This window comes from Nannospalax galili, unplaced genomic scaffold (genome assembly GCF_000622305.1).
Source record: "Nannospalax galili isolate Female #2095 unplaced genomic scaffold, S.galili_v1.0 scaffold229, whole genome shotgun sequence".
In the NCBI taxonomy this organism is placed as follows: domain Eukaryota; kingdom Metazoa; phylum Chordata; class Mammalia; order Rodentia; family Spalacidae; genus Nannospalax; species Nannospalax galili.
In genome coordinates, this window is record NW_008360328.1 from 625,997 (window position 1) to 644,933 (window position 18,937).

Below are 18,937 nucleotides of genomic sequence, written 5' to 3' on the forward strand. Positions count from 1 at the left end.
GCTATAAAAAGAAAAGGTATCAGGTGTGGTGGCACATGCCTGTAGTCCCAGCACTTGGGAGGCAGAGGCAGGTGGATCTCTGTGAGTTCAAGGCCAGCCTGGTCTACATAGTGAGTTCCAGGCCAGCTGGGGCTACAGGGAGACCCTGTTTCCAAAAAAAGAAAAGGTAAAATACTCCCTTTTCTGGAACATATTAGTGAATTAATAAATTAATGAAGGTAGGTTTAGATCCAGGTCAGTATAAAATCTTTTCAAAAGATTTATTTTTATGTGTATGAATATTTTGGCTGCGTGTATGTAAATTTACCCATGTTGTATATTTCCCACAGAGACCAGAAGAGGGTATTGAATTCCCTGGACCTGGAGTTACTTACAGTTGTTAGCCACCATGTGGGTACTGGGACCTGAACCTGGGTCCTCTGGAATAGTAGTCAGTGCTCTTAACTGCTGAGGAATCTCTCCAGCCCTCAGTGTAAAGTCTTAAAATCCAAATACTATGGAAATTGGTTACTTTTCCTACTGCTTAAAAGGCAGTTAAATCTGGTAATATTCTTGGGCATGGTGACACATCTGTAATTCCCACACTTAGAAGTTAGAGGCAGGAGGATCAGGACTTCCAGGTAAGTCTTAATTATACAGTAAAATTCAAGGCCAATCTGTGCTACATAAGATCCTTGTCTCTAAACACAAAAGTGGGGCTGGAGAGATGACTTAGTGTTTAAGAGTGCTTGCAGCTCTTGCAGAAGATCTGGGTTTGTCTCAAGGTTGGTTCCTAGCACCCACATTAGGGAGCTTACAACAGCCTGTAATTCTGGCCACAGAGGAGCTGACATCTTTTTGTTGTTGTTTTTTGTTTTTTGAGACAGAGTCTCACCTGATTGACTTGGAACTCACAAAGATCTGCCTGTCACCATGCCTGTTCTCATTACCCTCTTTTGAACTCCAGAGGCACTTGTGCTCATGTGCACAATACATAATAAAAAATTTTTTATTTTATGTATATGAGTGTTTTGCCTGCATGTAAGTGTAATGCCTGCAGAAGCCAGAAGAGGGCATTAGATCCCCCTGAACTGGTGTTACAGATGGTAGTGAGCTGCCAGGTAGGTGCTGGGAATTGAGCCTGGGTCCTCTGCAAGATCAACCAGTGCTCTTAACTGCTGAACCATCTCTCCAGCCCCCACATACACATAATTAAAAAAAAATTTTTTTAAAGCCAGGTGTGGCGTCCCTGTGAGTTCAAGGCCAGCCTGGTCTACATATCAAGTTCCAGGCCAGGTGGGGTACAGGGAGACCTTGTGTCAAAAAGACAAAAAAAAATTTTCTCAAGAAAGAACTCTGTTGCTATGTGTGGTGGCACATGCCTTAATCCTAGCACTTGGGAGGCAGAGGCAGGCCTGGTTTACATAGTGAGTTCCAGGCCACCTGGGGCTACTGGGAGACCCTGTCTCTAAAAAAAAGGGGGAGGGCTCTGTTGTAGCCTCAAAGTACATTAGACAACTATCCCTCAGTATTGTGGGGGACTGGTTCCAGGACCCCAACTGATACCCACATCTGCAGATGTGCAGGTCTTTTGTATAAGATGACAAAGTGTTTGCATAATCTTCCCATATACTCAAAGTGTTTGCATAATCTTCCCATATACTCCTGTATCCTTTTTTTGCCCCATTTTTTAAATGTGTATGAGTGTTTGCCTGCATGTATGTAAGTGCACCATGTGCATACAATGCCCAACAAGGCCAGAAGAGGGCTTTGGATCCCCTGGAACTGGAGTTAAGACAGAGAAGCTCAGGGTTACCCTCTCTTAAAACAGAAGAAAAAATATGTATGTCTTTAATGTGTATGAGTATTTTGCCTGCATGTATGTAAGTGCGCCCATGTTGTGTAATACTTGTAGAGGCCAGCTGAGGTGTCAGACCCCTTGGAACTGGAGTTTCAAATGGTTGTTAGCTCCCATCTAAGATCTGAAAACTGAACCCAGGTCATCTGTAAGAGCAGCTAGTGCCCTTAACAGCTGAGCTATCTCTCCAGTTCCTGAAAAATGTGTCTTTTAAAGAGGATTTGATAGATCATCAGTAATTGATCATGATTTGATAATCAGTCCAGTTGTATACCAAGAATAGATTTTTGAGCACATAAATACAAAACTTTTAGAACAAGAGAGAACTTGTATAATTGGTAGTTGATTTGGTATGTAATAGTATCTAAGATATCTAGATTGTTTTCTGTGTCACAATGACATGAAGACACAAAGTCTGGTCACAGTGATGTTATCACCTGTGTTAAGTAAGTTGGTACTGTGTGCATCTTTATGATCACATTAAGTAGAGACTATAGGACCAGATTAACTCAGGACAAACAGTGGTAGTGTATACACTTATGTGGATATTACCTGGATAGGTGTGGGTATTTAAATAGTTCTTATTGATAACTTTTTGAAACATTAATTTGGATGAATTACCTGGCAGAAATATTTTAAAATGTTTATGCAAAGCAGGAAATAACATTTTATAATTTTACCTTTCTTTGTGATTGAGTGGTTACAGGAGTGTGTAAGTCCTTAGACTGACTTGTTGAATTCTCTTATCTGTCATCCTAAAATAAATTTGTTCCTGTTAGTTTAAGCTCAAATATTTGACTGGGTTTTGTTTTAAATTTATTATATAGCATTTGAGTGGGGAGTAGTGGGACCCTAATGAATACAGCAGTCTTTATGCTAGATTTTTCTTTCCTTTTTAAAAAAATTTTATTATTTATCAAAAAAATTTTATGTATATAAGTATATTACCTGCTTTTATGTTTATAAGTATATTAGCTGCTTTTATGTTTATAAGTATAGTATCTGCTTGCACTTTTGTCGTTCAAAGCCCATGGAGGTCAGAAGAGGGAGTCAGATCCCTTGGAACTGGAGTTATAGACAGTTGTTAGTCACCATGTGGGTGCTGGGAATCGAATCCACGTCCTCTGCAAGAGCAACCAGTGTTCTCAACCACTGAGCCATCTCTCTGACCCTGATTTTTATCTTTGCATTTGTTGCTAAAGCCAAACAATTTCTGAAGCCCTTCTTCAAAGATAACAGTATCTGTTCTTAATAATACATTTCTTTCTCTCCTAGCTCTGTCTACCATTGGGTATTATTGACCAGAAAGTATAAATCTGTTTTCATGTTCATACACGATTACCTTGTATGGTGAATAAAGCACATTAAATATAGAAATAATGTGTTTAATAATGTACTTCTGATCATTTGTAGGCGAAACCTAACTAAACTGTCCCTGATCTTCAGCCACATGCTGGCAGAACTGAAAGGCATCTTCCCAAGTGGACTCTTTCAAGGAGATACTTTTCGGATTACTAAAGCAGATGCTGCAGAATTTTGGAGAAAAGCTTTTGGGGAAAAGTAAGTCTATAAATGACAAATTTGAACTGTAGAAAACTAAAGCTTATGTTGAGATTTTTTTTCAAATTTTAATTTATGAAATATTTAAAACCTGATGGCCCAGTTATAAAATAAAGTATTTGCTATGTAAGTCTTAATAACGTGAGTTTAATCCACCAAACCCAGGTAAAGGTGGAAGAAAAGAATTGACTCCAGACTTTTGCTCTGATCTCCACACACTCACTATGGGACTTGCATGCTGCACTTGCACATAAATATACACAATAATAATAAGTAATTTTTTTAAAGTCAGGCATGGGTGTTGCATGCCTGTAATCCTAGCACTTGGGAGATAGAGGCAGGAGGATCAGGAGTTCAAGGTTATCCTTGGTTACATAGTAAGTTTAACACTAGTCTGGCCTACAAGAGACCCTCTCTCAAAAAAACAAAAAAGATATTTGAAACATGGAAAAGCTTTGGAGAAAATGTATATGTACTTACTTACCTCTTAGCTTTGTTCACTTCCAACATTTTTTGCTCTAATCTTTATTTAAAGAAATAAAAAATTGAGATTTAGTTGAAGCACATGCTCTTTGAATACTCTTCCTTTTGTCTCCCCATCTGTTCTGTTAATGGACATTTTAATTTCAAATAATATTGTATTTTTTATTCTATTCTTAAGTTTGTGTGTATGAATGCAGTATCCATGGAGCCCAGAAGAGGGCATTGGATTCCCTGGAACTGGAGTTACGGATGGTTGTTGCCACCCAGCATAGGTTCTGGGATCCAAACTCAGGTTCCCTATGGAAGAGCAGTACATGCTCTTAACTGCTGAATCACCTCTCCAGCCCCACATTTCAAGTTATTTGCTATCACGAATAATGCTTCAGTTAACAATATCATAGTTGTTTTCATAAGCAAGAATTTCTCCCATATAATTATATAGTTAAGAGTGCTATTGATCAGTCAGGGGGTTTCATGTTTTTTGCTCTGCTGAATTATTACCTAATTACTTTCCAAAGTGGTTTATACTAGTTTGCATTCTTTCTAGGAGTATACAAGAGTTCCAGGGCTAGGAGTGTAGCTTAGCAGAATAGCATTTGCCTAGAATGCTCCAGGCCTTGGGTTCAATCCCTAGCAATGAAAAAAGTATACTAATAAAAAAAAAATGCTGATACTTAGCCAGGGCTGGTGGTGTACACCTCTAATCCCAGCACTTGGGAGGCAAGAAGTTCAAGACCAGATTGCTCTATATGAGTTCCAGGTCAGCCAGAGCTACATAGTGTCTCAAAAGAGCCAAGCAAATTGAAAACAAACAAAAACCCCCCACTAAGTTTGAGCTAGCTATATAAAGGTTATACTGCTTGCCTGGCATACACAAGGCCCTGGGTTTAATCCCCAGCACCACATAAAATCATGTTTTATAAAATCATATTATAAAATGTGCATTGGCTTGTAATTTTAAAAGCTTAGTTCAGGAGTTGAGGGTGAGGCAGTCTCAATCTCCATCACTGCTTATCCCCCTCTAAAGCCTAGTCAAAGAGAATGAGAATAAATTCAGCTTTATTCCTGTAACTATAACTATACTAGAAAACAGTTCAAAACATTATTTGAGACTGGAGTTGTAGCTCAGTGGTAGAGTACTTGCCTATCATGTGTGAGGCCCTGGGTTCAGGCCTTATACTGCCAAGACACATACATGCATGCATTCATACATACAACATAACTTGGTCTCATTTTCCAAAGGCAACAAGATTGCAATTTTTTTAAAAAACCTGAGGAGCAACCATTTGTGGTGGCTCACATTTGTAATCCCAGCATATTGGAGGCCAAATGCCTAAATAAGGCATGTGCTATCATGCTTAGCCCAAAGATTTTTTCTTTTTTTCAATGTGTATGAGTTTTTGCTTACATGCATGTATGTGTGCTACACAACATCCTTGCCTGGTGCCTGAAGAGAACATAGGATCCCCTGGACCTGGAGTTTCAGATGTTTGTGAATCATCATGTGGACTCTGGGAAATGAACCAGGTCCTCTGTAAGGGAAGGAAGTGCTCTTAACTGATGAGCTGTTTTTTTTTTTTTTTTCCCCCAGCCCCTCAAGACCATACTGAGTTCTAGCCTACACACTAAATTCTGTCTCCAGTAAAAAGTTAGTTGAAATATAGACTTTTAGATAATAAACATCCACATACTACATTTATTATATAGAAAAGATAGGTGTGGTGGTGTATACCCTTAATCCCAGCATGGTGAGACTGAGGAAGAGGATGGAAAGTTCAGCGTAAGCCAGGGTCTACCTGGTAAAACCCTGTTTCCAAAAATTAAAAAAGGATAACCTGTCACTTTCTGTTCTTCTATAATAGAATAGATGCCTACAGAAAGATAAGAAAGGGGACTCATTTGTGACTTTATTGCCAGAAAATTGTAGAAAATCAGCTCTATTATTACTTATTAGAAAGTTTTATGAAATGGCATTCCTTACTCCCTTCTTTCTGTTCTCAATCTGAATGTAACTCAGCTGCTGTGAGAGAATTGCTATTGATGTTGGGAGCTTAATGTGGTTTGCTTGCATTTCCTTGCTGATGATAGCACCTGCAATTATCTGTTCTCACTGCATTCTCTCTCACCCCACCTTAATCCCACACCAGGACAATAGTTCCTTGGAAGAGCTTTAGACAGGCCCTTCATGAAGTACATCCCATCAGTTCTGGGCTGGAGGCCATGGCTCTGAAGTCCACTATTGATCTGACCTGCAATGATTATATTTCAGTTTTTGAATTTGATATCTTTACACGACTGTTTCAGGTAAGAAACTAAAGGTATTGACTAAACTGGTGCTATTTTTATGAAGAGAAAGGTTATTTTACAAAAAACGTTGAGTTGGATGTGGTGGCTCATACCTAATCCCAGTACTTGGGATGCTGAGGCAAAAGATATATATCTATATGTAATGACTTGCTGAGCATGGTGGCACACTCCTGTAATACCAGCACATGGAAAGCTGAGGGATTGGTGTTCAGGCCCAGCCAGGGGTATGTGTATATATACCAAGACTGTCTCAAACAGAATAAAACAAAATTTAAGAATGGCTATATAATCTTTTTTTTTTTTTTTGTCCTTTTGAGATGGGGTCTCCCTATAGTCCCAGCTGGCCTGGAACTTGCTGTGTAGACCAGGCTGGTCTGGAGCTCACAGAGGTCTGCCTGCCTTTGCCTCTGCCTCCCGAGTGCTGGGATTAAAGGCGTGCACCACCAAGCCAGGCTCTTTTTTTATTCTTGATTGTTCTTATTTTGCATTATTTTTAATGGTTATAGAACTATCATAAAGTGGACACATTTTATCCTTTTGGGATGTGGAGTGTAGTGGTAGAAACAGAGACAGTTGGTTAAGAAAGGGAAAAGCAGTCCTGAGAATGGAAGTGGGTTAGAGAGTTGGGACAGGTTCTAAGCTCAAAAGGGACCACTTTTCCACTTACTGTTATCCTATTGATGTGTGCTTCCAACTTTTTTCTGTTGTTCAGTTTTGTTTATTTTGTTTTTTTTTTTTGTTTGTTTTTTGTTTTTTTTTAAAGATTGGATCTAATGTAGCCCAGGCTGGCCTTCAGCTTGCTACATAGCCAAGGCTAGCCCTGACCATACTTCTACTTCTGGAGTGTTGGGATTACAGGCATGTGCCATTATGCTCAGCTAGCTATTGCTCCATTCTTGGATTATTAATCTTGAGTTACGTGGAGGCTTCAGTGTATGTGTATGCCAACTTGAAAAAACATTTATTTAGAGCTTAATAATTGTACATATAGGCCCTGTGGTGGCTAATCTTGTTAACAACTTGATATACCTGGGAAGAAGGACCCTCAATGAAGAATTTTCTCCATAGACTGACTAGCCTGTGGGAGTGTCTTTGGGGGCATTTTCTTTCTTTTTAATATTTTATTTATTATTTTTATTTTATGTGTATGAGTGTACTGCCTATATGTATGTAAGTGCACCCGTGTTGTGCAGTGCCTGTGGAGGTCAGAAGAGGGTGTCGGATCCCCTAGAACTGGAATTACAGACTGCCATGTGGGTGTTGGGAACTGAACATAGGTCCTCTGCAAGAGCAGCCAGTGCTTTTAAATGCTGAGCCATCTCTTCAGCCCCTATGGGGTATTTTCTTGATTACCAACTGATGATATAGGCGGGCCTGCCCACTGTGGGTTGTACCATTTCTAGGCAGGTGGTCCTGGACTGTGCAAGAAAAGTAGCTGACCGTGATCCTGGGAGCAAGCCAACAAGCAGGATTTCTCCTTGGCCTGTGCTTCAGTTCTTGCCTCCAGTTCTTTGCTCCATGTTCCTTCTTTGAGCTCCTGTCCTGAATTCCCTCCATGATGGACCCTTTCTTCCGCAAGTGGCTTTTGGTTATGGTGTTTATCACAGTGACAGAAAGTAAACTAGGACAGGCAATGTTCTGTTTTTCTCCTTTTTGTCATTGTTTAACATTGGTTAGGGCTGCTGAACAATTTTTTGTATAGTTTTCTCCCTGTAAAGCAGCATGTATTCTTCATAGCTTTTCAAAGTTTTACGCCCCCAAATATATTTGTCTTCCCACAGAGTGACAGTATACTTGGGAATTTGTGACAAAATAGGGAATTTTAATTAAGGATTGAAGTTTTTCCTATATGTATTTTATTTTATTATTTTTATTTTACGTGTATGAATGTATTGTCTGAATGCATGTAAGTCCCATGTCATGAAATGCCCACAGAGGTCAGAAAAAGGTGTCAGAGCTCCTGGAACTAGAGTTATGGACTGTCATTAGCTGCCATGTGGGTGCTGGGAACTGAGCCCAGGTCCTCTGTAAGAGCAGCCAGTGCTCTTACCCACTGAGCCATTTCTCCAGTCTCAGAATTGAAGTTTTTTATTTTGTTCTTCATTGTTCTCAGGCTGGTTGTATGTCTGAACCAGATGGTTTTTGACTGATCTCTTATTTCTCCAGCCTTGGTCCTCTTTGCTTAGAAATTGGAATAGCCTTGCTGTCACCCACCCTGGTTACATGGCTTTCCTGACATATGATGAAGTGAAAGCGCGGCTCCAGAAATTCATTCACAAACCTGGCAGGTCAGTGCTGGAAAGCAATGAATTTATTCTCTTATGACTTATTTTATTATTCTTTTAATTTTATGTGTGTATTGCCTACATGTATGTAAGTGCATCCATGTCATGTAATGCCTGTGGAAGTCAGAAGAGGGCGTTCAATTCCCTGGAAATGGAGTTACGGACGGTTGTTAGCTGCAATGTGGGTGCTTGGACTTGAACCTGGGTCCTTTGCAAGAGCAATCAGTGCTCTTAACCACTGAGCCAACCCTCTAGCCTCTCTTAGGACTTCTCTTAGAGTTAAAGGGGTATCATTTATTAGTTCCCCAGTGGCTCAGATTTTGCAGTAGGATTAATGTCTATTTTTTTAATATTTTATGTATTATTTTTAAATTTCATGTGTATTAGTGTACCTGTGTGTAGGTAGGTGCACTCATGTCGTGTAGTGCCCACAAAGGTCAGAAGGAGAGAATCAGATCCCCTGGAACTGGAGTTATGTGGGTGCTGGGAATTGAACCCGGGTCTTCTGTAAGAGCAGCCAATGCTCTTAACCGCTGAACCATCTCTCCAGCCCCTTTGAGGTCTATTTTCAGAGGAATTAACTCACTTAAATTCTGTACTTTGGGAAATGTTATTTTGGTATGGGGTTTATGCTGAGTGCTTTCAAGGCTGAAGCAGGAAGATGGAAGGTTTATTTCATTTTATTTAATTGTGTGTATGTGTATGTGAGGGTTTGGGAGGGTTTGTGAGTGCAGGTGCCTACAGGGTCCAGAAGAGGGTGTAGGATCCCCAGGAGCTAGAGTTAAAGGCAGTTGTGAGCTATTTGGCATAATTCCTGGGAACTGAACTTGGGTCTTCTGCAAGAACAGTACATATGATTAACCATTCAACCATCTCTCCAGCCCTATTTTTTTTTAAGCTAGAGATTGAGCTCAAGGTTTTAGGCATGCTATGTACTTATTCTCCCCCTAAGCAAGACCCCAGCCCTTTGAAAAAGTTACTTAAATTTGTTTCCAAATTAGTGAATGTAAAGAAATAGATTTCATTATCTTATTTTCATACTTTATTTTTATCCATATCCCCTTGCCCCTATTGAAGAAGTTATTCTTGATGGGCCTTTTCATTTTGTTTCTGTCTTGCCTTCTACCATAATGCAGCAGCATATATGTTAAAACTTTGTTAATGTCTGTTCTCAGTTACATCTTCCGGCTGAGCTGTACTCGTCTGGGTCAATGGGCTATTGGATATGTTACTGCTGATGGGAACATTCTGCAGACAATCCCTCACAACAAACCTCTCTTCCAAGCACTGATCGATGGTTTCAGGGAAGGCTTGTGAGTAGCCCTGCTTTCCATCCTGCTGGATTCTAGGAACTTGGGGACTGTAGTGCCCCTTCATTAATGACTTTTACTCCATGTTTCTTCTACAGGTTGAGATTCTGGAAACAAATTAACAAATCACAGTGATTTGGCCTTGAGGTTGTAGCAGTTTTGTTTTTATTTAGGGGTTCCCTAAGTAAAATTGCTTTCTTGTTGCTTCAGTTACTACCAGGAATACATTTCATCTTTCTCTTTTTCAAAATAACTTATTTTCAAGTCCCTATTAGATTAAAAACCACACAAAGATTGGGAAATTTTACCAGTTATTTAGTCCAATGTTAAGGTGATTAAATGTTCCTAATGGCAGCAGACCTCAGTGGTCTTCTACCTTCATCCTAATTTTATTTGGTTACAGCAGCTTTTCACCAGACCTTGAGCTTTTGTATGTATGGCTAAGTTCTTACTTACTGCAGAATTGGTATCCTTTGAGAATTCAAATTCATTCAGTTAGTAGGCACTGAAAGAAAATACTGCTGAGTAGGTATCATAAGACTAGCTGTGTTTTAAAGTGAGTAGGAAAATCTGTTTTCTGCTATGTATCATCTTGTAGCAAGAAGTGTTGCTCCAAATGTCAGAGCAGTCTGATGCTAGGAGACCCCTGGTAGATGATATCAACAGCTTCCTGTTACATGACTTTTAAATTGATGTCTGTATAAGGTTTTGGGGTCACAGGCTTAACAGGGCATGGTGGCACACACCTGTAATCCTGGCGTTCCAGGAGCTGAGGTAAGAGAATTGTGAGTTTGAGGCCCTCTTGGGCTATAGTGCAAGACCCTGTTTCAGCAACCAAAATAAAAAAGAAATTGCCGGGCATGGTGGCGCGTGCCTGTAATCCCAGCACTTGGGAGGCAGAGGTAGGCGATCTCTGTGAGTTCAAGGCCAGCCTGGTCTACATAGTTCCAGGACAGCTGGGGCTACAGGGAGACCCTGCTTCAAAAAGACAAGGACTTTTAGTTAAGCACGCAAAAAAAAAAAAAGAAAAGAAAAAGAAAAGAAATATTGATAACATGACCATTTATTGATTAAAAAAAATGGGTTGAGCCAGGTGTGATATGCCTTTAATCCCGGCACTTGGGAGGCAGAAGCAGGCAGAGCTCAGTGAGATCAAGGCCAGCATGGTTAACATAGTGAGTTCCAGGCCAGCTGGGGCTGTAGGGACACCCTGTCTCAAAAAGGCAAAGTAATAATAATAACAACAGCAACAACAGGGGTTGATAAACTATGACCCATTAGCCAACTATTTTGGTACAGTCTGCAGGCTAATAGTTACTTTTTTTTCTTTTTTCTTTTTTTTTTTGGTCTTTTTGAGACAGGGTCTCCCTGTAGCCCAGCTGTCCTGGAACTTACTATGTAGACCAGGCTGGCCTTGAGCTCACAGAGATCTGCCTGCCTCTGCCTCGGAGTGCTGGGATTAAAGGCGTGTGCCACCACACCCGGCTCGTTACTTGTTTTTTGAAGAATGCTTGTACTAATAATTGCTTCAATAAAACCCCAAGGATGATTTCTCTTTTTGTAGCTATTTATTTCCTGATGGACGAAATCAGAATCCTGATCTGACAGGTTTATGTGAACCAACACCTCAAGATCATATCAAAGTAACCCAAGTGAGTATTGATTATATTGTAATCATATCACTTGAGCCAAGCTTTTGGTTGTACACTACGGAACAGACTGTATAATCTAAGTGATTGCAGCACTAGCTTAGTGAGTTTGTGTATATGTGTGGTTTCTCTTTAAATCATACAACTTAAGATAAGACTAGGTGCTTTGTGGTTTAATGAGTGAGCATGGACCACTATTGAAACATTTTTTAAAAATGTGTGTGCGTGTGTTCATGTGTGCCCGTGCATGAACTATGTGGATACCTACTTGTGTACATGTTGAGGCCGATGGTCAATATTGGGTCTATTCCTCAGTCTCTTTTCATCTTATTTTTTTAAATATATAATCTCTCACTGAACCTGATTGGCTAAACTGGCTGGCTAGTGAGTCCTGGGGTCCTTCTGTCTCCGCCCTTAAGTCCTGGGATTGTAGATGTGTGTCATCACCCTTGACTTTTAAGTGGGTGCTGGGGATTCAAACTCAAGTCCTCATGCTTGTGCGATAAGCACTTTACCCACTAAACCATCTCCCCAGTCCCTATTATGTGAATTTGTGTAGAAAGTAGGTCTTTAGTTTTTTTTGTTACTAGTATTTACTGTCATCCTCCAACACATATCTCTTAATTTTTTTAATCAAAGGAACAATATGAATTATACTGTGAGATGGGTTCCACATTTCAACTATGTAAAATATGTGCTGAAAACGATAAAGATGTGAAGATTGAGCCCTGTGGACACCTCATGTGCACATCTTGCCTTACATCCTGGCAGGTATGAATGTTGAAACTACCCATTTTCTCCACTATGTGATTACTGTGAAGAAGTGGGTATTATATATTCTTTATAAAAGATGGCCTGGTTTGTGGGGTAGGTTTACTCTTTTAAATTCCTCCCTCCTTTTTGTTTTTCCTTTCTGTCTTTTTTTTAATTTAAATTTTTATTTTTAGGCAAGGCTTCATTTAGCTCAATCTGGCCTCAAAATGACTATATCTGAAGATGACCTCAAATTCATGTTCCTTCTATCTTGACCTCCCAAGTACTGGCATTGCAGGGATGGTCCACAATGCCTGACTTCTCTTTTTATTTTTCTTCTCTCTTTCTGGGCAGTGAGTAGTGAATCCAGGGCCTTGTACATGCTAAGCACACATACTACCTCTGAGCTTGTTTTCTCTTTCTCTCTCTGTCTGTCTCTCTCTCTCATCTTGTTCTCATTCTCATTCTTTTTGCTCTTTTTGTGACAGTCTCCCTGTAGCCCCAGCTGACCTGGAACTCGCTATGTAGACCAAGCTGCCTCTGCCTCCCGAATGCTGGGATTAAAGGCATATGCCACCATGCCTGGCCAAGCTCTATCTCTCTTTGATTTCGTTTTCTCTAGGAAATGTATGTACTAGTAGATACACATGTAAGCATTTTCCTATGTATCTCTTACTAGCATCTGCTTCTTCTGCAGGAATCAGAAGGTCAGGGCTGTCCTTTTTGTCGATGTGAAATCAAAGGTACTGAGCCCATTGTGGTAGATCCATTTGATCCTAGAGGCAGTGGCAGCCTATTAAGACAAAGTGCAGAAGGAGCTCCTTCCCCAAATTACGATGATGATGATGATGAACGGGCTGATGATTCTCTATTCATGATGAAGGAGTTGGCAGGTACCAAGGTAAGACTGGAATTTGGGGGCATTAGAGATGTAGCTCAGTATTGAAATGATTATCTAGCATGCCTGAGACCCTAGATTTGATTCTCAGTATTGCAAATAAACTTTTTAAAACATTTGTAGGAGGATTGGATGACTACATAAAGCTCACTATTATTTATGAGGATAGAAGTTCACAGGGCTTTAATCAGTTGTATAAAGTGATGGATTTTTTTCCCTTAAGATTTATTATTTTTATGTATATGTGTGTGCCCCTGCATGAGTTTATGTGCATCATATGCATGTAAAATCTCATGGAGGCCAGAAAGAGGGTATTGGATTCCATGTAACTAGAGTTACAGGTGGTTGTGTACTGCCATGTGCATGCTTGGAACTAAACCCAAGTCTTCTACAAGAGGAAGTTTTAGATTTAGGAGAATTGCTAAAATGCTTGCAAACATGTTGATTCTGTGCTTTTACTACCTCCATGTAGATTTTTCAATTCTCAGTGCTTCTCTGCCTCTACATTTCTAAACCATGTGCCTATACTGCTTTCTCTTGGTTAATATGTTTGCCCCAGATGGTGTATAAGAAAAGATTTATGTCTCTTGTTGTCTTCTTTCCTGCTGCATGGCCTACCACTGTAGTTTGTCTTGAATGCTTTTTGCCTAATAGTATTCAGTATTTTAAGTGATTTTGCTCCCTACTGTGCCAGGTAACATGCCATCTGTAATTACTTTTGCTTCCTTATACAACTTAATGTCTGTTTCTCCTGGAATAACTGTTTCTTTAGTTTTTAGTTTGCACCTGTCACTACCAAACTATATCTTGCTTACAAACTTCCCTGGAGACTTGTATAAAAAGTGAGTGCTCTGGGGCTGGAGAGATGGCTTAGCCGTGAGAACACTGGCTGTTCTTGCAGAGGACTTGTGTTGGTTCTTAGCACCCACATGGAAGTTAACAACTGCCCTTAAGTCCAGTTCCAGGGATCTTGATGCTGTCTTCTGACCTCTGCAGACATTGTATAACATGAGTTCACTTGCATACATACAGTAAAATACTCATATACATGAAATAAAAATTAACTTTTAAAAATTAATTTAAAAAAATCTTTTAAAGAAAATTCAGCTCAGGGTGCCAAAGAGATAGCTCAGTAATTAAGAGCTTTTGCTGCTCTTCCAGAGGACCTGAGTTTGGTTCCCAGGACCCATGTAAGGCTGCTCACAACTGCCTGTGACTCCAACTCTGAGGGAATCTAACACCCTCTTTTAGCCTCTGCAGACACCTACACATATATGACAGTCACTCATACAGACACACACATAAATAAAAATAATAATACTAAGAAATCTTAAAAAAAAAAAAAGCTGAACTCTAAATCAGAAACATTTCACTGACTTCTAGTAGCTGGTAGTTTTGTTCTCTGGTGTCCTTTTTTCTTCTTGCTTCTAGCCACAGAAATTTTTATGTTTTCCCTATCCTTGATTTCTTATCAAATTGAATGTTGTTTTATTTGGAGTTGAACCCAGAATCTACCACTGAACTATACCCTAAGCACCAGAGTTTTTAATTCCTTACATAGGTTTCTTTTTCTGTTGGGTTCCATACACAATGAACTATGTGGGTATTTATGTTCCTTGGGTCTTGGAAATTTTCTCATATTATTTCTTTGATAATAACTTTTCTGGAACTTGCTATGCAGACCAGGCTGGCCTCGATCTCACAGAGATCTGCCTGCCTCTGCCTCCCAAGTGCTGGGGCTAAAGGTGTGTTCCACCATGCTTGGCATGAGAGAGAGAGAGAGAGAGAGACAGACAGACAGACATGTATGAATGTTTTGTGTACATGCAAGTAAGTGCACCCATGTGTGTAATACCTGTGGAGGTTAGAAGAGGGCATCAGATCCCTTGCAACTGGAATTACAAAGAGTTGTTAGCCTCTGTTCTGGTTTGTTTCTTCATTGCTGTGACAAAACACTCTGCCCACTACCAATTTGGGGAGGAAAGGGTTTATTCAGCTTACATCTCCCAGGTCACAGTTCATCTGGGAGCCCAAGGTAGGAACTCAGGGCAGGAACCTGGAGGCAGGAGCTGGAGCACAGGCCATGGAGGAATGCTGCTTACTGGCTTGCTCCCCTGGCCCCTGCTCAGCCTGCTTTCTTATGCAACACAGGCCCACCTGCCCAGGGGTGGCACCACCCACAGTGGGCTGGGCCCTCCCACATCACTCATCAAGAAGATGCCCCTCAGACATGGCCACAGGCCAGTCCAATAGAGGAAATTCCCCAATTGAGGCTCCCTCAACCCAGGTGTGTCAAGTTGACACTAAAGCTATCCAGCACAGCCTCCATTTGGCTGCTGGGAACCGAACCTGAGTTCTTTGCAAGAGTAGCTGATGCTGTTAATCGATGAGCCATCTTTTCCAGCCCCTCTAATATGTTTTGGTAAAAGAACCGAAGTTGTGAACCGAAGAATACAATTTATGCAAACCTCTGCACTTACATGAGAGAGAGCCTTCCAGATTGGGGTACGGTACAACCATAGCTTGGGAGAAAACTGAAGAGACAGCATGACTGGAACCTTAGTAACATCCAGACATCCGCTTGGGAGTTGTGCAGGGTGCTGCCTGCTTATTGGTCAGAGAGATCTGGGAAAGCTCTTCAGAAGGATGTTACATGATGTAATGAATTAAGAGTTACTGATGGCTGTTGGGTTAGTGAGCATTAAAGAATGGCTAACCTGGGACTGGAGAGATGGCTTAGCGGTTAAGAACACCGGTTGTTCCTGCAGAAGACCAGGGTTTGAATCCCAGCACCCACATGGCAGCTAACAACTGTCTGTAACTCCAGTCCCAGGGGATCTGACAGCCTCTTCTGACCTCCACAGGCATTGCACGACACAGGTGCACTTACTTACGTGCAGGCAATACACACATACACATAAAATAAAATTAATTTAAAAAATTTAAAAAAAGAATGGCTAATTTGATGGTAACAAGAAAAAGAATTTGGTGAAATAAGAAATACAAGCTAGTTGATAGAAACTTTTATCATTTATTTATTTATTTATTTATTTTTATTACCATTATTTTGAAACAGTCTCATCTCACTCTGTGGCCCAGGCTGGTCTTAAGCTGTGGCAGTCCTGCTCCAGCCTCTCAGGTGTTAGAATTAGAAATGTATGCCACAGTGCCTAGCTGTAGAAGCTTGTTTTAGTAAGTCAGGTTTCTTTAGAGAAAAATAAGAAAGTACTGACTGACTACTGATGTATTATACTCTGGTTTCTCTTCAGTTCATATAAATCTTTCATCTTTAATTTGTTATATTTACTATTTGTGTATGTGTGCGCGCATGCGGGCTCATAATGGGGTGGGGGTGTTCCTCCTGTGGATATCAGAGGACAACTTTGTAGAGTCAATTCTCTTCTTCTACCTTTATGTGGATTCCAGGGATTGATCTCAAGTTGCCAGGCTTGCATAACAAGTGCTTTTATCTGCTGAGGCATCTTGCTGGTCCTGGGTTCCTAATTTTAATCCTGACAATGTTCTTTTCTTTTTCCAATGATGAAGACATAGAATATTGTAGTAATTTTTTAAATGGTAAGATAGGATGCTTTTAGTAGAACTGCCTTTCTAGATGAATTTGCTTATAAAAAGCCTGTCAGGCCGGGCGTGATGGGGCATGCCTTTAATCCCACCACTAGGGAGGCAGAAGGCAGGTGGATCTCTATGAGTTTGAGTCCAGCCTGGTCTCCATAGCAAGTTCTAGGCCTGCTGGGGGCTACAGGGAGACCCTGTCTCAAAAAGACACCCCCCAAAAAAGCCTATCATTTGCTGGGCATGGTGGTGCATGCATTTAATCCCAGCACACCAGAGGCAGAGACAGGCGGATCTCTGAGTTCAAGGCCAGCCTGCTCTACATAGTGAGTTCTAGGACAGCTGGGGCTACAGGGAGACCCTGTCTCAAAAAGACCCCCACAAAAAAAGCCTGTCACCTGTTATTGAGTGCCCTCTTATGGTGATACAAAAATTGTTCAGGACTCTGGAAATAGCTGTTTTTAGAGGTTGACCCAGAGCCTTTGTTTTGTTGTGTTTGTTTTGTTTTGGTCTTTTTGAGACAGGATTATAGCCCCAGCTGGGTTGGGACTCGCTGTGTAGACCAGGCTGGCCTTGGATTCACAGAGATCCCCCTGCCTCTTCCTCCCGAGTACTGGGATTAAAAGTGTGCACCACCGCACCTGGCTATGTCTGTATTTTTATATCCAGTGATCACGTTAGTATTTGCTAACTTTTGGAGGAGTTGAATGATGTCAGTTCCTTTAACAAGAGTAACCTATTGCATTGGTTTTAGGTGGAAAGACCTCCCTCTCCATTCTCCATGGCCCCACAAGCTTCCCTTCCTCCAGTACCACCACGACTTGACCTTCTACAACAGCGAGTATCTGTTCCTCCAACTGCTTCTGTCCTGGGGACTGCTTCCAAGGTAAAACATCCATTTCTGCAGTTGTCTGAGCTTTTGTTATGCATTAGTGGGTTTTGATTGATTTGTTTTCATCTTGCTTCCATAGGCTGCTTCTGGTTCCCTTCATAAGGACAAACCATTGCCAATACCCCCCACACTTCGAGATCTTCCACCGCCACCTCCTCCAGACCGGCCTTACTGTGTTGGAGCAGAAACACGTTCTCAGAGACGCCCCCTGCCTTGTACACCAGGCGATTGTCCATCTAGGGAAAAACTGCCTCCTGTCCCCTCTAGCCGCCTTGGGGACTCATGGTTGCCTCGACCAATCCCTAAGGTACCAGTAGCTACGCCAAATGCCAGTGACCCTTGGCCTGGAAGAGAGTTGACCAACCGGCACTCACTTCCATTTTCATTGCCCTCACAAATGGAGTCCAGAATAGATGTGCCTAGGCTTGGAAGTACATTTAGTCTGGATACCTCCATGGTGAGTCCTAATTTTTAAACTACTTAACTTATTAGTAAACATTTGTGGGTGACATTTTATTACCAGAGGTTTTTTTTGTTTTGTTTTGTTTTGGAGAGGAGGTATTCTAAAGCCCAGGCTAGCCTCTCTTCTTGGCCCCCACTTCCTTAGTAGATAAGATTATAAGTGTGCACCACTGTGCCTGATTTTGGACCAAAGGTGTGTGACAGGTTTTTTATAGAATTCAAAGATAATGTAACATAATTGCAAACCCATAAGAAGTGTGTAACTAAGGGCCAGTGGGATTGCTCAACAGGTAAAGGCACTTGCTACAACTGGCGTTCAGTCTGCAGAACCTACATAAAGGTGGAAGGAGAAAACCAGCGCCACAGAGTTATCCTGCTTCCATGTGTGCTATAATACACACGCACACATGTGCACACACAAAAACACACATGCACACACACTAAATTTTTTTAAGTGTATAAACTAATAAACCAAATAAGACAAGTTTGTAAATATAACAGTAAATATTCCTTATAAATAAGGAAAACAGTAATGTTAGGTTTACAATAATGAGTAATAGAGAAAAAAACAGCTCAAGGGGATAGGGAGAACTGGATTTGAACTGGGAAGTACTAGAAAGGATAGGGTACAGTTCTGAGAAAAGATCTGAATTATGCTGGGGTGGGGGGGTATAATTTGTGTAGATCCTGCAGAAAGATCATTCTAGAGTAAAATGGAAAGAAGTATATTTGGGAGAGGTCTGTTTAAGAAATGATCATGGATTGGCGAGATGGCTCAGCGGGTAAAAGCACTTGCCTCTGAGCCTTGTGACTTACTGAGTTTGATAGCTGGGACCCATATAGTTAAAAGAGAGAACTGATTCCTGCAAGTTGGCCTCTGACCTACACACACACACACACACACACACACACACACACACACACAAAA

At 40.9% G+C, this 18,937-nt stretch overlaps 1 protein-coding gene across 1 annotated transcript in view; it reads left to right on the forward strand.

The window, feature by feature from the left end:
* Positions 1-18,937, forward strand: part of Cbl (Cbl proto-oncogene) — an 84,434-nt gene that overhangs the window by 54,221 nt on the left and 11,276 nt on the right. The window contains exons 3-11 of the mRNA XM_008825983.3: positions 3,251-3,397; positions 6,028-6,184; positions 8,354-8,475; positions 9,648-9,785; positions 11,347-11,434; positions 12,071-12,202; positions 12,882-13,085; positions 17,410-17,541; positions 17,627-18,004. Coding sequence (XP_008824205.1) covers positions 3,251-3,397; positions 6,028-6,184; positions 8,354-8,475; positions 9,648-9,785; positions 11,347-11,434; positions 12,071-12,202; positions 12,882-13,085; positions 17,410-17,541; positions 17,627-18,004 — 1,498 coding nt within the window. The remainder of the gene's footprint in view (positions 1-3,250; positions 3,398-6,027; positions 6,185-8,353; positions 8,476-9,647; positions 9,786-11,346; positions 11,435-12,070; positions 12,203-12,881; positions 13,086-17,409; positions 17,542-17,626; positions 18,005-18,937) is intronic.